The 19212-nt window shown below is 27.6% G+C and overlaps 1 protein-coding gene and 1 long non-coding RNA gene across 2 annotated transcripts in view; both read right to left on the bottom strand.

Annotated features, from left to right (window-relative positions):
- The window catches only part of LOC111676011 (neuronal acetylcholine receptor subunit alpha-7), a 257859-nt gene extending 252662 nt beyond the window's left edge, over positions 1–5197 (bottom strand). Inside the window, exons 1-2 of the mRNA XM_046945936.1 lie at positions 5140–5197; positions 1858–2960 (exon numbers count right to left, since the gene is read on the bottom strand). Of these exons, the coding sequence (XP_046801892.1) occupies positions 1858–1972 (115 nt within the window). The 5' untranslated portion in view covers positions 1973–2960; positions 5140–5197. The remainder of the gene's footprint in view (positions 1–1857; positions 2961–5139) is intronic.
- Positions 5198–5891: 694 nt separating this feature from the next.
- LOC124418848 overlaps positions 5892–19212 on the bottom strand; it is a 54489-nt gene continuing 41168 nt past the window's right edge. Inside the window, exon 2 of the long non-coding RNA XR_006940259.1 lies at positions 5892–6005. This is a non-coding gene — a long non-coding RNA (uncharacterized LOC124418848). The remainder of the gene's footprint in view (positions 6006–19212) is intronic.

Raw genomic sequence — 19212 nt, 5'->3', positions numbered from 1 at the left:
ATTTTATTATTATTTTTAAGGAGTGACTTGTAATATGGAATGGTTACACAATTAATGCGTAATCATATAACAATTCAAACTTGTCGATATATTTGTTTACTTACTACTCCCTAGAAAATTACACAGACTAGCCTGTAGGTTAGAAAACTAGTTCATAACAAGTTCAAAGACAAGTCGATAGACCAATCTGTATTAACTATTCCATCGGTTATTGAATAGAATACGCAATGCGTATATAGAATAGAAAATTACACAGATTAGCCTATAGATTAGAAAAACTAGTTCATAACAAGTTCAAAGACAAGTTGATAGACCAATCTATATTAACTATTCCATCGATTATTGAATAGAATACGCAATTCACTATGCTAGTCCACTGATTGTTCCTTAGACTACACCATGGACGAGTTCCTAGAAAAATTCAAGAACTCGCCCATAAACTAGACCATAGACAAGTCCTTTGACTAGCCAATATATTACTCCAAAGATTAGATAATAAATTATTTCATAGCCTTTTTTATTAACTATACCACCGAATTATACATAGGATAGTCCATAAACTTCTTGATAGAATAATCGATTGGCTCGTCCCTTACCCACAGACTAGTCCATTGTATATTCCATTGACTTCTATATAGCCTAGTCCATAACTAGATTAGTCTATATTCAAGTTACAAGATTAATTAAAGTACCTTTGATAGTCCAAAAACTAGTCCATTGACTAGCCTATAAACTTGTTCATAGACGAGTTCCTAGACCAATTCAGGGACTTGCCCATATACACTCCAAAGATTAGACCATAAATAAATTCATTGCCTTTTTAATTAACTATATCACCGAATAGTACATAGGATAGTCCATAGACTTTTTGATAGAATAATCGATTGACTCGTCCCTTACCCACGACTAGTCCATTGTATATTCCATTGTATATAGTTGTTTAGTTTATAGACTAGTCCCTTGACGAACCCCTTGAAAGACCATTGAGTATGCCATTGACGAAGCCTAGTTCATAGACAAGTCCCCAGATTATTTGACGGACTAGTCCATATATAAGTTTAAAAACTACCACATAGATTTCTAAACGACTAGTTCATGAACTATTCCATTGAATAGTCCATTGATTAGACCATCATAGACTGGCACAAATACCTGTTTATACTCTAGTCCATTGATTAGTGCACTTACTAGTGCATTGGCTAGACCATAAAACAGTACATTGATTAGCTCGTAGATTAGTACATAGTCTTGGCCATAAACAGTTTCATGCACTACTTCAGAGACTGTTCCAATAACTAGTCCATAGAAAAGTCTACGTACTAAACCATAGATTAATTCACTAAATCATAGTCTGTTCCATGGAAAGGTTCATAGAGAACATTATCAAGATTCTATCATAGAGTAGATAAAATCCTAATTTATAGAGTACTCCAAAATCTAGTTCATAAAATACTTCATAGACGAGTCCATAGTAAATGAGTCCTTTAACTCATATACTAGACAATCCTATGGACATGTTAAGATACTAATAAATGTAACAGTTATTTCCACTTTTTATTAAAGTTTTTAGTATATTTAAAGAATCAATAAACAATTGTCAACTTGGGCTTTCTTAGGTTTAATTAACGAATGTAAATACTTACTACAGCCTACAATATCTTCCCCATATACGAAACTATATAAAAAGTGTAATTTTTATTCATTAGTTTGAACCCAGGGGAAAAGATTCTATTTTTAAACACAATTCTTTTACAAATCATTCCACTGTGGTTTATTTTATTACATTTTGTATTTTGGTTTGTTGTTCGTTTCTTGATGTATATATTTTTTCTTGCTCTGTTTATGAACAAAACTTACCTGGCAGCGTTATTAATAATCCAAAGAGTCCGTAAGCCAGCCAGCAAGTGACAGCAGCAGCAGTTGTTGCTTTTGGGGTTTGTAGGAAATTCATTATTGCCACAACCAAGTGCATTAAAATTTAAATGTGTCTTGTATTTAATGACGACTACAATGATGAAGGTTGCTGTGGAATACAGAAAAACGACAGACAGAAAGATATGGCGATGATTGTGATGGCAATGAAGAGATGATTATTGGGTAATGGTGGGGTTGTTGCGTTTCGTATAGCAACCAAACACACCAATACTCCCAATTAAAAACACACAGGCGAACAACTTCTTTAACTGGTTTGATTTTATTATAGATTATTTATTAATTCCGTTTGAAAGTTTAAGTTGTGTGAATTATTTTGCTGTTTTATAATTATAAAGAAATAATTTATATTTGTTTTAATCTTGTTTTTAATTATTAAAACTTAATTTTAGTTTGTTTATACATAATTAATATTATAACACTTGCATTCGCAATTTTTCGCTGATTGATTTAATAATTAACCAAGGCTTTATATTAAAATTTTAATTAGTTTATTTTGTTATTAAATATAATTTTTTTTCAGTGTCTTTTTTTTATTTAAAAAGTATTGAATTATTATTGTTATTATAATTTGTTGGCATAAACTTTTTAATATTATTAAACATTTTGCTTTCGTAGTTTTTGTTTAAGTGCTTTCTTTTACTATAATATGAGATTTTCTGCAACAATTTTTATTATCGTCTTTTTTAGCATTTTTGCTTTTTTTTTTTGTTGCTTTGCCAAAGTTTTGCTAAGTAAATGCTTTCCGTTGTTACTTTTTTATTTTTTCTTCTCTTTTATTGTTCTGTCTTCCAAGGGTCATTGACTGTTTACAACCATTGAAGTATATTTTTGTAATAATATTTTCTTCTTTATTTTTTCTATTTTTAGATTTTACTTCTTGTAAAAATGCAGTTACAAGTGAGTAAAGAGTACTTTTGTTTCCTCCAATTTTATTATTTTTCTTATTTTTGTAGTTTTGTTTTAGTTTTTAGTATTTGTCTTCATATTTTTCTGCTTGACGAGTGTTAAATGTTGTACAACCATGCCTGTAAATGAAGGAAATGTTTTCTTGATTATTTTTTTATGTATGCTTATAGTTATGAAATATTTATTTACGAAAAGCACAATGCAAAAATCTTTTAAAATCTAATAAATTAAGGTAATGTTTGAAAACAGTTATTGAAAAATCTTCGAACTGCCTTTTATTCGTTATATATATTATGGGCGTATGAGTACTTTTTAATTTAAAGTTGAAATACTTATTACTTATACGCACGGATTACAAAAACCTATGTTTTCGGAGTATGAAAATAAACAAAACGTTTTCTCAATTTTTAAATCGTTTTGTACTTGAGCAAAACTAAAACAAATAGTTGTTTAGTAAAACCAATTGGCTTTTTGCTTAACTCCTTCAAAACGGGCAAACGGGGTCGAATGTCGAAATGCTTTACACCATATCTCGTGCTTGTACTTTTTCAACCATTGGGTGAGTAAAAAGTAAACAACTCCAACTGCCCCTTTGTGTTTCTTTTACTCAGGTTGCAACTTTTGTATATTTGGATATTCCGGTCCATGTACAAGCACTTTGTTTATGTACTCGAGTTATCTAATCTCTTGCCATAGTAGCCACATTGGGGAAAGAAAGGTGTCGTGAGCAAGCTCAATCTAACCCTGGCATAATGTCGCCCAACCACACTAGTATAGCTCTGTTGTTTCGTCAACAGCACCTAGAACGGACGTAATTGGTAGTCCAAAACACGGATCATATTAATTCGCAAGACTTTATTTCAGTAGTCACAGAGACCCACTGTGATAAGTTGAGCATACACTCAACCATGTAGGAAAATCGTTAAATAAATCAAAGAGAGGGCAGTGACCTTGCACCATCCTTCCACACTATCCTTCCACTCCGCCACTCCATCCTTCAAATCCATGAGTTACTCCATTCTCTCTATAGAATGAAATTACATCAATAAACATCAGAAAACATCAGAAACTTCAGAAAACTCCACCTCTTTTCATTATCAGCTCAAATCGAACATTTCATTAATTCACATTCATGCTCTGTAATTCGTATCGCTCCAGCATCTAGAAACGATAACAGAAATGTATCATGGAAATCATATTCAACGTGTTTAAGTCTTTTAACCAAGCAACCTTCTTTCGCGACCATCTGACCATCCAAGATATAAGTATTACATAACTCACGAGTCATCTAACGTCGTCGTCCTGCATTCATGAAAAAAATACTACGGTGGAGATAAGGTACTTATCACCGAGTTAAACATTGCATCAAGTGATCGGAAGAAATATTGGGAAAAAGGAGAATGATATACTCCTAGATCGAAGCTACTTCATTTTCTACTTATAACTGCCGTATGAGTAATATTAAAATTTCAAAATATATTTAAAAATTACTCATACGTCTTTACACTTTTATTAGGGGAAATTTAATTTCGTTTTCAAAATAACACAAAATTCATTCAAATACCTCCAAACTACAGTATCAACATCTTACTATACTTTTCTCAGTTTTTAGATTTTTTGTTTTGTTTTTTTTTTTTAATTTATCGTATACTGTAACAATAAGAAACATAACAACAACTCCTACCATAACAATTACAACAAATGTAAAACAAAAATAAAAGAAAGCAAAACAAACAGTATTTTTAGACTTAAATGTTCAAAAACATTATCAAGTGTTTATATCTGCTGTTGAAATTGTTTTGAACTATTTTTGAACAATTGTTGTATACGTCTGCCATTCTGTCCCTTTAACTGCCAGAGATTGTGTTAGTCCATGTGTCTGTCTATTAGCTACAGAGTTTTTTGTTCAATTGGTACGTTGGCTGTTTATTTATTTTTATGGTATTAAGTTTCAATCTCTTCATCGTTTTTGTTACAACTTTTTTTTCCTAGTTTCTGCACTCCTTTTAGTTTTGTGAGAAAAAAATTGTACTTCTTTTACATTTCTTCATTTAACGATTTCTTTCTCAAGTTTTATGTTTCATTATTTTCAGTCTACCCTTAGCTGTTTAAGAATTTTGCAGATAAAAATCTTGCAGTTTAATTTTTCTTTTTTTTTTTCTTATAAAACTGACTTGTTGTTGAACTCTGGTGTTGTGATTATTGTAATTTTTCGCGTTGTCTTTTTAAAGTTTAAGGTCTGCATTGCGCTAGAATTAATTTAAAATATATTGCTGTACATTTTTTTTAAAAATTTACCTATTTTTTGAATGTTGTTATTTTTGAAGAATTTGGTTTCTTAAATGATTTTAATATGTCGTTTTAATTTGTAAATAAATTTTATTTTATTTTTAGAATTATATTTTGTTTTAGTTAACTTGTTAAAACATTTACTTGCAAAATTATTTAAATATTTTTTTTTATTTAGTTATATATAATAATTATTATCACTACTTTTTTCTATTAATTTTTTATGTCTATATTACTTTATTACTATATTTTTTAATAATATATATATGATCTTAAATATAAATTATTAAATATTTATTATGTTATTTTAATTTTTTTTGTATATATTTATGTTGTTTTACAGGTATTTTAATTATATTACTGTTATGTTTTATAATTTTTTTTATATATTTTTTTTACTCAATATTTTTAATTATCTTTTAGTTATTTGTTGATATTTATTTATTGATTTTTCTTTGGCCATTAACATTTTTGTTAAATATTTACGTGCTTCATTTAATGTTTAGTTTTAAATTATCTAAATATTTTTAGTTTTATACTCATTTGTTATTTTAGTATTTTTATGAAATGTTTGGTATTTTATTAAATGATTGAATTTTTAATCTAGTTAATGTTGCTTAATTTTATGTGTGTGTGAGTGATAGCATTATTTATAAACTAATTTATTTGTTAATATATTTTACTAATTATCAAGATTATATCTTATTTAATTTATTAATAAATATTTGAGTTTTTTTATATTAATAGTAAATGCTTTTTTATTTATTGTTATACAATTTAACTTTTAAATGAAATTACTTTGAAATTTACTTGCATTTTACGGGATGATGTTGTGGCAATAATTTTTTGAAGTTTTTATTTTACGTGATGTTAATCTGTAAGAGAAAAATTTTAAGGAAATTAATAAATGTTTTATGATAAAAAAAATCAATCAATCGGGAATTGATAATTTAATATTAATTTAAAAAAAGAACTCAATTCCTTTCAAAATGTAAACACTTTGCTAAGAGTAATAAACAAATTCCATTGATTTTTATTAAATTAAACAAATTTCTTTTAATTATTTAAATTTTACAAAATATTTTATTCCAACTAACTATTTGCTAAAACTCCCTTAAGCAAAGCATTTCATATTTCAAATAACTAAACACAATTTATATGAATTTTTCTATAGTTTTTTTATTCCTGGTCACTTCCACTTAAGTATTCAATAATTTTACAACAAAATCCCTTAAAGCTGCACCATAATAATAATAAATAAATTGAAAATAAAAAAAAAGCTAAACCAGGATATGCAAACAGGAAATATACATGATTCCCATAAACCTCTCTCATTCTCTCAAGCAAAATCAAACACTCTTTTAATATACATACATATGTAATTTTAACTCCCACCATGTTTAGTATATCTTTCTCTCTCTCCGTTTGTATGTATGTTTGTTCACATATTACTTGGCTGGTATAAAACTCATGTTTATTATAAACTAATCTTTGAATAAACCTTTAAATATACAACATTAGCCCTGGCCATGTCCCAAAAGAACATGTTGTTGTGTAATAACACTGGGAGTTTTTTTGAAACATGTCTCTGTTTATTCTCTTTGGCTTTTAGTATTTTTCTTTTATTTTGGTAAAGACGACAATGAACAAATAGTTTTTATTATTCAAACCCTACAAGTACATGTTGTATTATTTTTGGTATTATTCACATAGAAAAATAATGAAGAGGGCAAACAAAGGATAAAAGGGTATGGTCGACCATATGATATCCTACAACACTAATTATTTAATTTTCAGCTTAATTCAAAACTCTTTCAACAATTTGTTGAAATAAAATATTTTTTTAAAGAGAAATTATATGGGGGCAAGGGTTAGTATGGTACTATGGTTATACATTTTGATAGATATATTTATGTTTGTTATGAAGATTATAATCGTGGTATTAGTTTATTAGCAAATTTTGACCACTTACTTATTCTCTGAAGGGAACAGAGTATGGTCTATCAGAAAATTAAGACCTGATCATTACAAATATCAGCTGCCGACTTATGTACATAAAACCAAAATTTGCCGATTTTTAGACAGATTCCAGAATATTAAACATATTTGTGAGCTTAAAAGCCATATTCCAAGGGTACGGTTATATCGGAGCTATACGGAATTTTTAACCGATTTAAACAATTTTCAAGGATGAAGTCCTTTGATCAAAACAAGAGTAGGTTTCATCAAATTGTCTTGTAATTTGCTACCGTGCACACAAGGTTTACATGAACACACATACAGGCAAAAAGAAGGATGGTGGACAGATGGACATACATAGATTCAGAAGGTAATTCCGATCTGATTTATATACTTTAAAGTGTTACAAACCTCAGAACAAATTCATAATACTCTCTTCACTATAAAAGTGTAGGGCGTTAAAACTAGTGCACAGATTCCTAAATAAAATAAAATCTGAAATATTGTTAGATGATTGTAGTACAATTTTTTTTTTTTTTTTTTTTTTTTTGTTTAAAAACCTAACAAATAACGTACTTTAGAATAACCAGAGGAAAAGAGCAAAAATCATTTAGTTATACAGTCGTTTACTTTTATTCTGAGGATTTTTTTTTTGAAAATACAGATAGAGATGTAAATACAGTTTTCAAAAATACTAAAAGAAAATTACATGTTGGGCCATGTTCAGTGTTGTTGTTGTACCCATAAGTTTTTATTTCTTCGTCGTGTAAATATGGGTGACAATAAGTTACATTAGGGACACTAGACTTTATTATTTGAACATCCCGTTAAGATTATTTTGGCGGTTAAAATAATTCCAATATAAAAACAATCAATATACCTAAACATTGAGAAATAAGTGGAAATTGAGAAATTGGGAAAAATAAGCTGGAAAGAAAATTGTTATAGACTGTCTATGAGTAGTAGTTGAAGAAGTAACATATAAGTCCATTTGTAATCGATTTAAAAAGAATTTCATTATCAAGAGTAACCCATAGTGGAAGGTTTTGAAAATATAAAAAGACAGAGACATGTTGTGCCATGTTCAATGTTTTTGTTGTGTCCAGTTATTTTAATAAGTGCCGACATGTTTTTATATCTTTGTCGTGCAAATAAGAGTGTACGTAAGTTACATTAGGAACATCAAACTTCATTACCTCCACAATATTGAGATATTGAAAAAATTTTGATAAAAAGCTACTAAAGTATACAGTAATAGTTGAGAAATAGTTATTTTATGCTGAAAAGTAATATATATACGGTCATAAGTCCATTTGTAATCGATGTAAAAAAAAAAATCAGCAAATTTCGTTATCAAAAGTAACCAATAGTGGTAGGTAAAATTATCAGTCCGTAACAGCTCTCCAAACTGCAGAGTTCTGCTTCTGTTCATGATTATGTAGAACATAATCATTTTGGCGCCATTTCTTAAAATACAATACAATTCACACTCTTTTTGCTGCACTACTACATGTACATATAATATTAAAGCTATTTTCAGTTTTTCTTTCACTAAATTGACTCATCACATGCTGTGTATCCCAGAAATGATTATATCGTAACAAGAGGTTGACTTTAAAAGTTTATACAAAAAGCCAAATTATAAATATTCCCCACTTAATAGATACATTTTAATATTAACCAAATTCGATTACAACTTATCGAACCAACTACTTACATTATTAAACCCCAGTTGTACATAGTAGTACATACATATGTATGTACTACTTGCAAACATGCTGTTCCATTTAAAGTTTGTTAAAATACAAAAGCTATTTGGAAAAGAATGAAAAAAAAAAAAAATAAACAACTGCCCCAGGATATTTCGATTTCCTAATGTTTTTAAGCAACAAATCGAATTGTCTCTTACAATAAGGTTAGTTTCTATGTTGGTCTAGTTTTTTTTTTTTTTTTTTTTTTTTTTTTTTGTAGGTTTTGTTTCCAATCCATTTTGTTTTGTATTGCTCTATTTCCAATCATTTTTTTTTTGTTTTTGAATTTTTTGCATTTTTTCTTTAACCCCTTTGATTATCTCATATGTCGGGCTTGAAACATACATGATTCAAGTATTGTCGTTGGCCTTTGGTATGCTTATTAAGTTGACTTAGTAGATACTATGAGAAGAGGTTGAAAACACACAACCAAAATTCGTTTAGTTGCTCTTACATCTTCTTACTTAGAGGGCGTTAAGGGGCCTCGTTAGAGTATGGTAAGGTCATGTCAATGTACGAGCATTATCTCGAATAAGTAATAGAACATATAAAAGAAAAATAAAGTACATAAATAGTAAGCACAACAAGCAACAATGTTTAATATTCAGTGTAGCATTACACAAAAATGTTGATTGTACTTTGTTAAGTTTGTCCTTTTTTTAATATTAGAAATTGGTGAAAGGAAACAAAACAAGAAAATAAACTAGACAGTTTCAGTCATGTAGTTTTTTCTTTCGGTGTTTTTGTTTAAAAAGAAAATAATTTACATTTTTGTTATTATATTGTGTATGGATAATATGAAGGTATTTACATGAAAAAAAATATTTATTTTGGTTGTTTAATATTTAAAATATTCTTTTAATAAAAAGTATTATTAAGAAATTTAATTCAAAAGTTCATGAAAGTACTTACTCATCAACTTACTTTTCAATGAATACTACATACCGTCTGCATTACGTAAGATAAGTCTAATAACTTAAAAATGATACAGATGATGTCAGATTCTAAGAGCAAAATATTATGTTTAAAATTATGTTTGCCATGAAATGAAAATGATTACAGTAACAACAATATGATTTAAATCGAATGAAAATAAAATTTATATGTTTTTGATAACAATATATTGTTACAGAGAATATAATTTAGTTATAGTAACCATGCTGAAGCATGTTTTTTTTCTGCGTGAATTTAAAAAAAACATTTGCGATATCGTGCAAAGTTCTACAAAACTGTGTTTTGCGGATTTTTGTTGACACAATAGAACATTTAACATATTTATGAGCCCAAGAGCCCTATTCAGGTGGTATGGTTGTTAGGTTATAAGTCGAAATAATTGACCGATTTTAACCACAAGTGCATTCGTCCATCTGCCTGGGGAAGAGTATGTCGTAGCGTGCGCACAAGCTTCATATGGACACAAAGACTGATGGACAAAATTACATTGCTAAATCGACTTATTTGCAAGCGATCGTAGTAAGTACCTAGACCTGATTCAAACTGGAAAACTTTTGTTGAAAAACTTTTGCTTTTGTGTGCGAGAAAAAGAGATGGTTGATATTTCTTTCTCTTACACACAAAAAAACTTTTCCAAAAAAAGTTTCCTAGTGTGAATAAGTTCTCACTGAACTTTCTATTTGTAAGTGAGTGGTAAGTACTTGCCTCCAATGTAATGATTTAAAATTCTATGTAAGTAAATTTTAGTATTTCAACCCAATCAAAGGATACATATTGTAAAGCTTCATAGACAAGAAATAGAAAGTTTTTATATAGCACATTATTAGTAAGAACTTATTAGACTACTTCCATGTAATCCAGATGATATGTAGAAATCATAAAATATCTGTTATTAAATATTAAAGATACTACTTAAAAGTAAAAAATATTTAATAAAATAAATAAGAATCCCTATCGATGTTAACCTTAATCAAATTATTCACAACCTACTACTACTACTCCGCATATCCTTCTTATCTGAATCTATTTTTATACAAAGCAAACACACTACCCAGCCTCCTAAAAAAATAGTCTCTCTATGTCTTCAAGATAATCAAGCATCAAAGAAGATTCATATAATTCAATTATCAAATCTTTCTCTAACTAGGAAAGAAAAAAACCTGCACTACTTTTCCTTTTACATTACATTCTTCTTAAATGAAACAAAAAGAATACATAAAACATAAAAAAGGCAACAAGACAATTTCTAATTCTAATATCCTAAATGCAAATTGCCTGTGGCCCTCAAACCCAAACCCATGCAAGCCTGTGGTCAATTATGATTTCCTTTACACTTTTTATTGGTCTAATTTTTGTATCCTTACTTTTTCGCTTAACACAAAACAGACAGCAATTCCTTTTTACTAAACATCACATCTCTGTTTAAATACTTTGTATCTTTGTAACTTCTTTCATTTCTTGTTAATAAAATGTATAAGAAATTGCTTCAAATTAAATATATATATATATATATTTTTTCTGGTAATATCTTCTTTTTTGTTTGCCTTATCGCTGGTTTAGTTTATTTTTGAAGATTAAAAGATCTTTAAGTTTGATAATAAAAAATGCAAAAGAAGTTTTCTTTAATATTTTTAACACAGTTTATTTTTATTATTTCTTATTTTTTTGTTTTCTGACTAAACGAGGGAAAAGAAACAGAATTATAATCCAATTAAATGCTTATGGTTTATTATGGCAATTTTGCTAGATAGTAGTATGAAGTGCCTCAGTAACTAAGTATTATTGTATGCTGTTCTGAATAATAAGTTTTTGGACTTTCTTTATTTAAAAGCTAAATTGAAATTAAGAAAGTTTAAGGATTTTTTTTGGTCTCTTTACAAACATAATAATTAATTGAATAAAATGGACATGTGTTGGAAATTGTTGCCATTATTATGAGGAAATGTTTTTTTATTTAGATAAGAGAGATAATTTTTGGAATAATTAGCTTAAGAGTTAGAAAAATTTTAATATAATTATAAATTCCATATCAACAATGAGAATTTAATCGACTAACTTGTGCTAATTAAAAAATATACTTATATAAAATGAAAGTAATATACATATTAAACCGTATGCTCTATGATGTGTATAACAATCCAGCAATCTTAAACATAACTTCTACGCTCTATATAATTTAATATTTTATTTTCTTCTTTATGCAATAATTGAATTTAATAGCATTTTAATATAAATTACATTGTATTTTACTTTAATTCTAAATAATTTATTTTCCCTGTATATGCATCCGTCTAAATACAACTCGTCATTCATAGACACCTCTTTTTGTAAATGATAAACACACACTCTTATATTTACAATTACGCACAATTGTATATAAATTATTATACAATTACTAAAACAAATTACTTAAAAGCCAAACAGATGGAATAACATTTTATAGCATTTATATCTTTCATCTCAACCGTAGATCCCCTTTCCACCCCATATGTCTTATGTATATTAAGTTTAAATCCAAAGGCTTTTTAAATTAATCTGGTATTTGAAAAGTCCAGCGTTTGAATTTGTAGTGTATTTATCAAATATACAAACATGCATGCGTTTGCATGCTTTCAAATATGTTCTTATGACTAAGTAAACTTATCTCTGGCTCAAAAGCAAATAGAAAAGACATGTAAACCACTCACTTACAGCAAAACAAACTGAGAAAGAGCCAGCATGATGTCTTAAGAGAGATATGAACTCACTTTCTCACATTCATAAAGGACATGAAAATACACATACATATGTATGTGTGTCCACTAAATGTATTTAAGAACCAACAGTTAAAAGTATCTCTATACCTATATATCTTTCTTTCTTTCTTACTATCTATCTATCTATCTATCTATCTATCTATCTATCTATCTATCTATCTATCTATCTATCTATCTATCTATCTATCTATCTATCTATCTATCTATCTATCTATCTATCAATTTTCAATTCAAATTTAATTCAATTCAAATTCAAATTTCAATTCAAATTCAATATAATCCCCATCCTTTTGATAGTGGGTGTAAATAGTCTACATATATCACGATTATTTAAAATACTGGGCTATTCTACAGACGTATGAGTATTTAAAATTTTATCTGAACAAATATTTATTTTATTTAAATACAAGTTTATAAATAAAAACAACAACTAAATCTTCTTTTTTCATTTTAATTATTCTTCCCTTTCATTGATATTATCTTTCTTTTCATTTATGTTTTTGTCTTTGTTTTGTTTTCTCGTACCCTTTGTCTAACCTTACATCCTTCCCTTACTTTGAAATTATATTTATTTGTATTTTATTTTATTTGTTTGTATTTGTATTGGTCTATTATGTGGTATCAGATCAAATAAAGAGGTTTCTTTTCATAACAATAAAAGCCGACCCTTTACACTTATCTATTTATATCGGTATGAGAAGTATTACGGTTAAGGTGTGGGTGGCAGATGTGTGATATATGTATTGGCCTTAAATAGCAGCATGTTTATGTTTCCAACAAAGATAAACATTATCTTCTGTATTCATAAACGATGTGTAAAGTTATTGATAGTTTATTGATGTTGGAGAAAAGTACTTAGGATTATTGATGTCTTTAGCTGACTTCAGTAACTAACTGCTATGTAAATTATAAGATATTTATTACACATCGAAATTCAATATTATGCACATTCTTGGTCCTTGAAAAATTTTAAGACGATCTAGCTATATCGGTCTGTGGGTCTAATGAAACAACGCTATATATTTAATTCAATACTTATGAACTTATGTATGTATTTTCAAATTTCTTTTGTTTATTTAATCTTTTGCTAAATGATACATAAACTTAACGCACATTTAAGTGCCACAACAACAACAAAAACTAAAAGATGATAAATTGTTTCCGGTTGTCGGAAAATGCTTGTTAAACTAAAAATACTCATACTCTTACATATACAAACTTACGCACATACCCTTACATATGTGTGTAAGTGTGTTTCGATAATCAAAACAACAAAATCGACAGAAAAAAACGATATGTTTAAATAACACACACGTACATGAAAACAAAAACCCTAAAATATATTTATAATATTGTTTGGTAGAAGAAAAAAAATGCAAAAGTATGTAGGACCCAACAATTTTCTGAGGGCTTTGAAACATTTTTTTGATGGTTTTGATGGTGATGTTGTCAAATTTTTGTATATTTTGTTTTCTGGATCTATATAAGTCCTATGTTCAGGAGAGCATTTTAGCGGGTAGTCACTTTAATGCAATTTTTTCTGATTTGCAGAAAAACTCAATCATTTTGGCTTAAAGTAGATTGCTATTTCGAACTGTAGGGTTTTGTTAATACATTTATGTGTATTTCTTTTAGTCAGATTGGTTAGAAACTTGTAAAAATATTGAAGTTTTGTTGTTTTTATTGAAGCTGTCGCTTTCTTTACTCTATGTAAGGGACCGATTTTATGTTTTCAATTGGGGAGTTTTTGTTTTATTAATATTATTATTTTTTTTTTTGTTTCTTATTTATTGTAAAAGTATTTGGTTTGTGTCTACTGTATGAGTGTGATGAGGTCATTGGGTTATGTGAAAATTGTAATTTATTGTTTTAGCAACAATTTATTATATGATTTTCTTGTTCCGATTTAAGCTTTCTGGTAGAACTTATAAATTTTGACTTTTTATTTTGCTACATTTAATTTTTGTTAAATAATGAAGAGTGGCACATTTTGTTGTAACAAAGCTTATATTTATTGTTCCAAACTGAAATACTTCTAGATATAATCGGAATGTAATTCATATACTTTTTTTCTTTAACTTTAAATGTAGGCATACATCTAAATAGCCGTCAAGTAACTAGTTCTTTGAAACTAGTCATATACCAGTTAAATGAACACATACTAATTCAATTGAATGTATACTAGTTCAATTGAACGCATACTCCTTCCGAAACACCTTCTTGGAATCAATTGAAAAAAATCAAAAAATTCAAAGTTTTTAATTTTATTTTTAAAAGCTTTTTTGAAACTAGTTCCAAAGTTGATAAATTCAAACAAAAATCTTTGATTAAAGAACTAATTTCAAAGAACGAGAGTCGACTCCGACGTCCGACATTTCCTGAGAAAGAGTTCCGAAGGTGACAGTTTCGAACAAAAGACTCTGGTCTCAACGCCAAACTAAAACGAATTCAGTCTTAAATCATGCGTTCCAGAACAAGAACTATTAATATTTAAAACTAATAAAATCCCATGAAAATTAAAAATACTTAAAATTACTAAATCCAGAAAAAAAATAAAATTTTATCCTAAATTTTGGCAAAAATTGTAATAAAAGAAATTCATATTTACTAACATATACATGTATGTAATGTGTAGATATGTATTTATATAAGTCTGCAGAAGTAAGATTAAAAAAGTATACATTTCCATTGATTTTTTGTCTAGTTCCCTCAATGTATGATACATGTAAAAACAATAACACTTTAAAATACTCATTCATGGGCACTCAAACTTACTTTGTTATGCACATAAATAAATACATACTAAGATCCCAGCAGTTTTAAAGAACAACAATGAATCCTCTTCTCTAATTCGTTTCGCATGTTAGAACTCTTTGACACATTTGGTGTCACAAAACTAATAAAGAAAGCAGGAATTTTAAAACTTCAACTTGAATTATGACTAAGAATGTTTCATGTTATTTTAATCTACATGATACATACAATTTAATTATCACCTCTTTAGATTCAATTGACTTTCTCCTGGGACACAGACATACATGCATTTTAAAATAACGAATCGTTCGTACTATACATATGTATTGTAGCACATTCTGGAGGGCATAAAAATGTGTGTTTCATTTTATGTCCTACAGCACTAAAGTGCGGAATGTATTATGCGTTTGAGTTGTTGTTGGTAATAACAAACAAACTTAAAGTGTTTCCATCAGGTCAGAATCACTTTCTGAGTCCAAGGACTCAGACCATTCAACAGGATTGAAAATGATTGAAATCGGTATATTATTACATTACCTAGCCTCCATTTAAATTTTGCTTTCCTATTATTTGTTTTATAAGCATACTACTACACTGGTGTAGTGTATCATATGATCTGCTATTTTCAACTACACATCCTTACTTTCTTGTTTGTGTATTTTTTTTTACAATACACATATTAAAGTAAAGGCTTTGTATAGATACATATATATGTAAATTTTTGCATACATACATATAAATAAAACGTTATAGAATAAAACTACAATGGCGACATTTAATTGTAAAAATAGCTGAAATATAGAAATAAAAATCTATACTACCACAACAATAACAATGAATTTAACAACAATATTCTATTACACTGAATCTCATATATACACTGAAAAAAATCCATGCGTAATATATACGAAAAATGTCGTACAATGTACGAATCGTTCGTTGTTTCGCACCACGAAATTCTTTCGTAATATATACGAAATTGTACGAAATATTTTAGTATAATGCAAAATATCCTTGAAAAAAATAATTTACATAAATCAAACAAAGTGAATTTTGGATAAATATGGTAAAATTTACGAAATATTAATTTATTCAAACATTTTTGTTCATTTTAAAATAATTTTTCTAATTTTAGTTCAAAATTATTCTCCACACGAATTTTCAATTTTTTTATGAAAATAATTCGTGAATAAAATAATACTTTTTCTTAAATCTTATAAAAATGTTGTAGTTTTATTTAATCATAATATAATTAATATCATTATGTTTAATTTGGCTAAAATTTAAGAAAAAAATATTACGAAAGGTTTTCGTAAAAATAGAAAAGGGGTTTATTACATAATATTTCGTATTATACACGAAATTTTTGTAAATATTACGAAAATAGAAGTTACGAAATTTGTCTTCGTAAAGTTGAGCATGGATTATTTTCAGTGTACAATACTGAAGCAGAAGTTTCATTTACTACAAGAATGGCATAACATTCCAGCAAAACAAAAACACCCAAAAAGCGATGAAGTGTTGATTTAAACACAAGCTTAGGAGCGATGTAATTTTTATTTGATTCCAAATTCAGTACATTTGAAGTCATTGTCAGGTAGTAATTTTTATGTTCTTTTTGGAAGCTATTAAGGGGGGTGTGATGTACATCCCACAGCATTGTTGTGGTAAAATCGCTCGTTTTAGTTTTTTTGCGAAGTACATCACACCCCCCTAAGAATTATTATTACTTATCAAAAAAAAAAAAATCAATTAGTGCTACTTTTCAACTTTACTTTTCTAATGGTTTGATCGAAATCTAAAAATGTTAAGTTAATTTTTTTATAACAAGTGTCAACTAAAAAAAGAATATGAATTTGCCTACAATACATATACAAAAATAAAATTAAATTTCGTCTTTATTTCACACACAACACAAATACTAAATTTTCAGGTTTTTGGTGACGCTATTAAGGGCCAAACTTCAAATCTTAGATACGAAGGAAAAAAATCTGAGTTTAACACAAATAATTTATAACAATCACCACTTATTAAAACTTATTAAAACGTTTGTCATTTTGTAGAATTTTTCAAATTATTATAAAAAAATATATTAACAAATTAAATAATCGTTAGGGTCACAATGTTACAAAAATTATGTAAACCTTGATTTATTAAATCCTTTTAAATCGGTTTCAAAAACTAGAGATCATGTACTGTAGTTGAAAATTTTGCCAAATAAAGGGAAATTTAGAGGATTTTATCTATACATACTAACATACAAGTATGTATATGTAAAACATGGTCCTACATATGTTTGTAAGTTTTGTAACAGGACATACATATGTTTGTATATATCTATGTGTTAAAACATGTGTATGTATGTAGGCACCTATGTACAATTCTAATCATTACATATTTCTGCAACCAAAAGGTACAAAAATGACAGCAAAAATAGCAGCCATATCTAGATTTAACGGCTGAGATCAGACAAAAATCTGAAAATATGAAATTTTAAAAAATTTACTCAAATAAGATTCAAATAGAAAAAGTTCTTATAAAATTGTTTAATAATAATTTTAAAATGATCTCCTTAATTAGATAAAATATCTTTAAAAAAAGAGATATTTTTATTTTCGAACTCAAATTTAATATATCTTAGTCCTTACTTGGTTACAAATGTCTCTATGTAAATGGGTCTAGTTTTGAAATATATTTTATACATATTGAAGATATGCTGACATCCGTAAGGCCACATTTGCAAAAATATCAACAGCAGCAACAACAAATAAATGACAAAAAAAAAACTGCAAAACTAAAACCAACAACTTTTTGCATGATATTTGTATGAATCCTTGTTTATAGAAGCTACATATAAATGTATTATACAATAAATACGTGTCTTTTGAAATCCTGTACGTGTTTTTTTCCAACTTTTTTGTTCAACATACTTTATTCAATATTTTTGTATACAAATGTATGTGTATAGGTACAAATTTTGTTTATGTCTGCATGTATTATCTAAAAATAAAATTGGTGTTCGCAGACAGCTGTACGAAATTTTTGAGGGAAAATCAAGGGAGCTTTTGCACACATATAAATTTAAACAAAGACTTAACCAGGTAGGAAATTAAATCATAAAATAAAATTAATTTAGTTGATGATATTCATACATATGTCAATAAAGACAAACACATTTTCCTAAGCGAAAAACATATTCCTTTCAAACTTTTCCAAAGAGTGAAGAGTTTTGAAAACTAAATGTGATTTTAAGTACAACTGCTAAAAAAAATAATCCTCATACAAGATTGACTTTATATTTTAAACAAAGTTTTAGTGGACAATTTTGTTGTATATCAGTACTATATAAAGTATTCGTATGATTTAAGATATGTAAATTGGTATTGATTTGATCAAAAGTTAAAAAAAAATTCTTTATAAAAGTTAAATTTTTGGTACTTTTTGTTTTTTAAAAGTTACTTTTTGAATTTTCTATAATAAGTATTGAACCTAGAAATATAAAATTAGGTACATAGAGCCTGAATTAGGTGAGGACCCATAAAAAGGAACTTTTGGATACTTTTTCGTTTTTTAAAAGGTACTCTTTTGAATTTTCTATAATATATAATCTAAAAGCAAGTTGAGCCCGAAGAAAGGTGAAGGGTATATAAGATTTGACACAGCCGAATATAGAACTTTTAGTTGAAATATTAGTGAAATATAATCAATACTTTAAACTTAATAAGTAGTGTAGGGTGTAATATGGCCGGGCATGTCCGATTAGTTAGTTAGTTAGTTAGTTAGTTAGTTAGTTAGTTAGTTAGATAGATAGATAGATAGATAGATAGATAGATAGATAGATAGATAGATAGATAGATAGATAGTTAGATAAATAGATAGATAGATAGATAGATAGATAGATAGATAGA

Source organism: Lucilia cuprina, chromosome 3 (assembly GCF_022045245.1).
Source record: "Lucilia cuprina isolate Lc7/37 chromosome 3, ASM2204524v1, whole genome shotgun sequence".
Classification (NCBI taxonomy): domain Eukaryota; kingdom Metazoa; phylum Arthropoda; class Insecta; order Diptera; family Calliphoridae; genus Lucilia; species Lucilia cuprina.
This window is presented reverse-complemented; position numbering and strand designations above follow the sequence as displayed.